The 7,500-nt window shown below is 37.8% G+C and overlaps 1 protein-coding gene across 1 annotated transcript in view; it reads right to left on the bottom strand.

The window, feature by feature from the left end:
* The window catches only part of LOC137976306 (serine/threonine-protein kinase Chk2-like), a 21,810-nt gene that overhangs the window by 8,619 nt on the left and 5,691 nt on the right, over positions 1–7,500 (bottom strand). The window contains exons 2-9 of the mRNA XM_068823605.1: positions 6,557–6,681; positions 6,256–6,302; positions 5,658–5,692; positions 5,433–5,498; positions 4,765–4,861; positions 2,438–2,531; positions 2,122–2,175; positions 834–898 (exon numbers count right to left, since the gene is read on the bottom strand). Coding sequence (XP_068679706.1) covers positions 834–898; positions 2,122–2,175; positions 2,438–2,531; positions 4,765–4,861; positions 5,433–5,498; positions 5,658–5,692; positions 6,256–6,302; positions 6,557–6,681 — 583 coding nt within the window. The remainder of the gene's footprint in view (positions 1–833; positions 899–2,121; positions 2,176–2,437; positions 2,532–4,764; positions 4,862–5,432; positions 5,499–5,657; positions 5,693–6,255; positions 6,303–6,556; positions 6,682–7,500) is intronic.

The following is a 7,500-nucleotide window of genomic DNA, read 5'->3' as shown; positions in this document are numbered from 1 at the left end:
GTCCCGGCATCATAGTGGGTTGAGCTTGTTGTTGGTTCTCTCCTTGCTTTGAGAGGTTTTTATCCAAGTACTCCGGTTTTCCGCTCTCCAGAATGAACGGGCACATGATGAACGAGCTCCTGAGCGCTCTTAAGGTGTACAAACAAATTATAAATTAAAATAATTACTATTTCCAGGACTAAATTCTTCAATCTGTTCACCTTTTCTAAGCAATAAACACCACTCGACCTTTTTTTTTGCACCCTTGGGGATGCAGGGATGGCGCAGCAGTGAGAGCACTCGCCTCCCACCAATGTGGCCCGGGTTTGATTCCCGGCCAGACTCGGCGTCATATGTGGGTTGAGTTTGTTGGTTCTCTACTCTGCACCGAGAGGTTTTCTGCAGGTACTCCGGTTTCCCCTCTCCTCAAAAACCAACATTTGCGTTAATTGTTAATTTCAGTTTACAAAGTCCACAATTAGTGCTCCTGCGTTAGAACGACTAGACACTTAAACAAAGTTCCTTTCCTTTTCTTTCCTTTTTCCTCCTTTTTTAACCCGTTGACGACTAGGAGTGAGACTTGATAGATATTTAAGCAATAGAGGACTTTTTCTGTGTTTACATAGCCTCATGTAAACACAAGGAGCAGTTGGGAGAACTCTCTAAAGTTATGCAAACCCGAGACAATTTTAGTTATCAATTTGGGGGAAGGGGGGGCGGGGGAGGGGTGGTTCAGGAGTCAATGGGTTAAAGGCAAGTACTTCTCCGTACCTCAAGGATTTCATCTACATAACCAATTGAAAAAGCATTTTATCAAAACAAGGTTTACATATCAATCACAAAATGAATGGTACTATTCCAAGACAATGTAAAGGACATCAGCAGTTTCATAAACATCTTCAATTTTGATCACACACGGCTGGAAAACAAAGAAGAACAGTATTGAGGATAATACATTAACATTTTCTTCCTGTTTTCGTTTATTCCTGAGCACCACAGGACCCCATTTCATTCATTCTATAGTAAACCTTGATCTATCTTTTTGGGCAAATACTGTTACTTATTTTTAGTGTTTTCTACTTTCCTGTCAATTCAGGGTTTGCACACTTTTTCAGACCAAAAATTCAAGGACTTTTCAAGGACTTTCAAGGGCCAAATTTGAAATTTCAAGGACCTCTTTTTTATTTACGTCGATGAATTTACCCATAGAAATGGTCTGACAGTACAAAATAATGCAAAGGCACTGGTAACCATTCTCAACCCCACAGCTCGTCGCGTTTGTATGACATGACTTGAGTGGCTGATTATTTTCACTGAAGTTATCAAAGATTAAAAATGTGGGTCAGAAAAAAATTCAAGGACTTTCAAGGACCAGGAATGAAGAGCAGAGATTTTCAAGGATTTTCAAGGCCTTGAAAATGCACTCTCAAAATGCAAGGGTTTTCAAGGGTTTTCGAGACGCATACGAACCCTGTGCCATTCAAACTTGATGTGCTTTCCAGTGTTTATTCCATTGAGCTGATGTGGACCTGCTATACCCACCCACCCATATACTCACAAAGGAAAGCCACAACACCAGGAACTTCATCCCCCACTCTTCTCGAATAGTGTGTGGGTTCTTTAACATCCCACAGGGAACTAATGAACTTAGAAGACGGGGCCTATGGTTTCTAGTCGTTATCCGAGAAGACTTGAAAGTCTAACCATTTGCGGATATAATAACAAAGCACTTTCTCCTCAGATATTTAAAGACCCACACACTAATCACATAATTATACAAGTCATCATCAATATATCGATGGACTACTACCACTACCACTACCACTACCACTACCACTACCACTACCACTACCACTACTATTATTATTATTAATAAGGGGCTTGGGGTAGGTTGGGTGACCTAAGGGACTGGAGGTTGCCTTAGTTGCATTAGAATCCATTCCAACCTATTTCCCACTCACCTATCTGAATGGTCTCTCAGGATTTGCAATGTTTCAAAGCAAACATTACGACTTTAACCAGTATTTGTTGAGATTACAATAGAGCTGGGGTGGTGGGTTCAATAGTGTGTGAGAAAACCTTTTTTTTTTTTCAGGGAGCAATCGAAGTAAACTACCGGTAACTGACAACTGGTATAATTACATGATTTATTTTCTTGAGAATATTGACTTCATCCCTCAATGCTGCTTGTCTTGGCTATAAAGGAATCCACATAAATCAAAGATGTTACGTAAAGACTGAAAACTGTTTGTGATTTCTCATCGTAGTTACATTCTGTGTATGCAAGCTGGTTGGTTTGACATTCACTAGAAATTCTAAAACGGAAATGCGACACATGACAAAGGAACCAGCAAAACCCTCTCCATGCTGTTGCCATTAAAGCCTGTCAAAATATTGAAGCTTCAACAAAGTAATATTATAGTGAAAATTGCCACAAAGTTGCTTTCACTTCACTTACTCCAACTGAGAACTTCTTTTTGCTGATAATTTTGACCGCAAATTTTTCGCAAGTACCTTTGCTAAATGCAAGGCGAACTTCACCACAGGCTCCGCTGATAAGAGAAACAAATTGAACTGTTACATTAGTTTCAACCAGAGTAAGTAGAGGGAGACTGGTTATGAAAATGCAGCCATTGCACTTCAAAGGGAGAACTCTTTGTTTTGGTGGTCACTAAAAACTGTGCGACTCTTTCGAGATTTCCAAAATGAGACTAGACTTTTTGCCAATATATTTACTGAAATATTTTAATGTGAGGCCAGGCGACAACTGCTCCATCTTTGGCAATGGTTCTTGCAGAAAAACTGCAGGAATTGGAATTTGGACAAAGCACAAGCTGCATGCAGAGACGAATGACCTGGGGCCCGTTTCTCGAAAGTCTCGAAACTTTTCGGGGCATTTTCAGGTGTCAAAATTCCTTTTGTATCTCAAGAACGGAGAGGATTCCAGTCATCAAACTTAACAGACGTCTTTCTTTTAGTTAGCTTGGAAACATGTTAAAAGATCGGCTTTCCAAAACAAGCGGTTTGCAGTTTCACAAATGACTTTTCAGGCTCGAAAGTTTTCGGGACTTTCAAGAAGCAGGCCCCTGGTGGGATTAACAAGAGGTCTGCGAAATTCGGATTTCAGAAATAACATAAGAAATGACAGAGTATATAATTGCAATATGTTCAGATAACAGTTACTTTATTTTTCTCTCTGAAGTTAGGAATGATATGTTGTCACACATTTCACAATTTATTCATCACACTTTTCTGCTGTAATAGTAGAGTATCCTTGATATTTACAATAGTGTTCAATTTTGAAGTGCACTGGCTTTCATAACTCTGTTTCGACAAATAATAAATTTACACAAATTGTTTTATAGGAACTATGCATTTTCTAAATAAAAAGCCCTATTTATGACCACAAATCACAGGGTGACATATGACAAGCCCCAAGTGCAAATAAACAAAGTTACGTCAATTCGGAACAACAAAAACAAATACTGGTCATTGGCAAGTATTTTTATCTTATGATATGCCCATCTGAAAGATTGGTTTTCAGCAGTTTCAATAAGCACCGAAAGCAAAGGAGAATTGGCTACTTCACTCAGAAGTCGGCTACTTTTTCCCTAAACTTAAGTGATTAAAGACAGATTCATTAAAAACTGTTAAAAACAGCTGCTGGATGACAAGCTTTGACATACGCAACACAATTCAAACTTTTAAAGCGCTCTATAATCATGCACTTAAATATCAGTGGCCTCTCTTTCCATTCCTGGCATCTACTTTTTACCACAGTCACTTTTTATAATTATTATTGACCAGTTCATGTGACATGGTCATGCAAAGGGCCTATTACTCTGCTCAAACCAGCCGCCAAACTTCAAATTTTATCTCAACCCCTGGGTTTTACACTCTGAGTGGAACTCGAATTGAACCGTGGCTTTCCAGTTATTGGTCAGGTGCCCTATCTGATGAACCATCGGGGATCACCAAGATGGCAAACAAAGAAATTCCCGCTTTAATGGGTTAACCAATGTGGATCCCAGGACCTTCCTTTTTTTTTTTCAATTGAGTTTGTATCCAGCCTCAATAAACTCAAATAGGGCTTCCTACTAATGAAAGAAATGTCGGTTTCAAAGCAATAAAGCAATTACCATAACACCTTCAGATAAGCCACACCTTGAATTTAGCAGCTCAAAGTTAAGAAAAAAGTTTTTTGAAAGAAATCAAAAGAAATCCAAAGTTGAGTCTTTATCATCGAACGTACATGTAAACTCACTATTACCATTGAAACAGAAAATACTTCAAAGCCCTACCCAACTTTGACATATGATTGATATTTTTCTGGTATTTGTTAAGTACAGGAATTTCTTCATTCAACAAGAACATTCATGAGCGGAACGTTTGTAGCTTAGTAACCGGGCATTACATTGGACGCGAAGATGGAAAACTGCACACTGGAGGCAGCCTTTTTCAAATGTTCCCTCAGAAAAGCCACACCCCTGATTTCTAGCGACAATTTGCGGGAATAAGGTGCAGCTTACCTGCGGGTGGTTACCGTATGATAGAAGCATTACAGAAGAGATAAAAACATCAATTGCCTTACTTTTTTGCTGTGCTTGAAGTCTTCATCTCTGTTGCTCCCTCATCGCTGTAAGGCTTTCATTGCCTCACAAACTACACATATATTTCTTTCATTATGTTTATTTAGACCAGCGTAAGAATGTACAGCCTGACCTTATCCTTCTCTTGAAGGTTATCTGACACAACAACAAGTTAGTTGCATCATTGTCAACTCACCGCCCGACAGTTGTTGACAAAATGTACTTGTCTCTTAACTCCTCAGGAAGTGACTGAAACTCCTCGTCAGCTTGACTAATGTTTTGGAAAACATAAGCTGTAAGAAGAAAAATAGTGAAAATTTTCACAATTATACAATGTATATAATTAAACTACATCATTAAAGGTAGGTTATTGCTTGCCACTTTCATTGCAATAAGAATAACAATGGTATAACAATAATGATGACAATGACGAGGACAATGATTGATGATGATGATGATAATTTAATAACAATAATAATAATAATAATAATAATAATAATAATAACAATAATAACTTTGTTAAAGTCTCAATCTTATCTAGCAAAGCATGAGTGCACTACTTGGGGAGACTGTAAATGAAATCAAATCACACCAAAAGCACATCAAATTTAATTTAATTTAATTTAATTTTAATTTTGAGTGTAAGAGAAAACAGGAATACATGCAGAAAAGTCTCTAGCAGCAGAGTAGACAACCAACAAATTCAACCCACATGACGTCGGACTGGGAATTGAACATATGCCCCAATGGTGGAAGGTGAATGCTCTGTGCACCCATGAGCCAAACTTGTTCCCCATAGGTTTTTATTTCCTTCTTTACCAAGTTGACCCTTCAAAATAATTATACCAAAATTAAGGCCCTTACCTTTGTGTTTCTTCAGTGAAAGAGATATTTCATCATTGTTTTTTAAAGGATGAGTATTACTCTTTCCTAGAAATGCAGAAGAAAGAAAATTTAGTGTTGTTTCAATTATACCAACTTCTGTTTTAAATCCACAGGTGTACAGAGTATAAATCCTCTAAAAACAATAAAATATCAGAAATAGTGTATTAGTCAAAAAGAGAGAGATGAAAGACAGTTCTAACTTACCAATTTTTTGTCCATTAACAAAGGTTCCATTGGAACTGTAAGAAAAATTGAGAGATTGGAAGAATACGTATACTTTGTCTCCAAAAAAGAGAAATTAAAAGAAAGAAAACTGTGACATGAAAGGGAATTACTTTACATTCATTTGTGTTTAGAATAGCAATCTATGAGACATACGACTCCATTTACCGAGTCTCTGGTAATGCACGTTCACTGAAGTTTATATAATTAGGGGAGCAGGGTTGGCTTTATAATGGTTACAGCACTCGCCTTCCATCAATGTGACCAAAAATAAAGGTTTGATTCCGGACTCGTGGCCATGTGTGGGTTAAGTTTGTTGTTGGTTTTTTACTCTACTCCAAGAGGTTTTTCTGCTGGTTCTCTGGTTTTCCCCTCTCCTCAAAAACCAACATCTCTAAATTCCAATTCGATCAGATGCAGGACCTTCCTGAAAACCACTTTCAAGTGAGTGGAAATTCCTGGATAAATACCATGATTATTATATGTATATGTACACTGTAATGTGATCAGATCTATTCATGTCTCGTGATACGTTGACCAAACAAAAACAGCAAGTTCGCCAATACTTTGAAAAATTTACCTTAGATCAGTTATAAATACTTCAAAAGATCCATTAGAATTACTTTCCTGAAATGAGAAAACAAAGAGACATAATTATTATTGAAGAGGGAATGTTGTTACATTAAAGGTTTCAATCAAGGCCTTGATCTGTAAAAGCTACTGTACACAGTAATTCAGTGGTTGGCTTCAAGGATTTGCTTCCTTTCCTTCCCATACCTCACACAAACAATCACCCCCTGTTAAGTGTGTAATGGCAAAGGCATACACTCTGTTGTTACAACTGTCATTAATTAAAATGCAACTACTGTACATAAGCTTACTCTATACAGTTTGAAATGCTTTGTACTGATTGCTTGGTAGTTTGGATTCTTCTTAAATCTTCTTTGCTCAAAACAAAAGTCATTGCCTGTGCCTCGACCAAACGTATTCACATCTTTTTCAAGATCTGCAGATAAATTAAATATAAATTACTGAAATCTTGTCAATGGCCTTGCTTTAGAGTGGTGACAATCCAAATTCCTGATCCCCAAATCATTGCCTCCTCGTCCCCCTGGTCGACCAGTTAGCCTGTGTTGCAGGCGTAATCAGGGGTGCGAGGAAAAGTGAGAAAAAAATGAAGGGGGGATGGGTCACGCAGGCTATTGACCAGTCAACCACACTTAAAACCAGAGATTTAATGGTTAAGAGGTTTTTCATTCTCTGAAGATATTAGCATAAAGTCTTTGACATCTTGGATCCATCATTTAATTAGCAGTCTAAAGAAGAGGCTATACGGACCCGTAGCCTACACTTTGTTCAAAGGATTTTTAGCCTATTTCCTTCATAATGGTTCAACCAGTGCTTTTGTATGTTACAATATCTTGCTCATTATCTCAGTTTAATTCCGTAGTCCGAAGTCCGAAGTCCACATTCCACGAATCAACCATAGGGTCAAGTGCGATCGTAGAATATTAGTCCATTAAGATTTGTTACCAAGTCATACGAAACCGAATATTGCATGCAACAAAAACACAAAAAGCTGTTTCTGGTCATACACACAATTCTTTAATAAATATTTACCCCCATAGCCTGTCATGTACATGTAGTCTTTTCTAGGTCTAGCGGTCATCAGGAGCACATGTACATGAGGAGCTAACAAGCTTGAATTGATCAGTCCCATAGACCGAGATGAAAATAATTGTTCTCAAAAAAATTTGTCTTAGTTTGTGCTAATCATCCTCAGTAGACTCACTTTGGAGCAAAAATTCTTTTGAATATGTTCATG

The sequence above is a fragment of the Montipora foliosa genome, chromosome 11 (assembly GCF_036669935.1).
Source record: "Montipora foliosa isolate CH-2021 chromosome 11, ASM3666993v2, whole genome shotgun sequence".
NCBI classification, from domain to species: domain Eukaryota; kingdom Metazoa; phylum Cnidaria; class Anthozoa; order Scleractinia; family Acroporidae; genus Montipora; species Montipora foliosa.
Note: the sequence above shows the minus strand (reverse complement) of the source record. Positions and strands in the feature narration are given on the sequence as shown.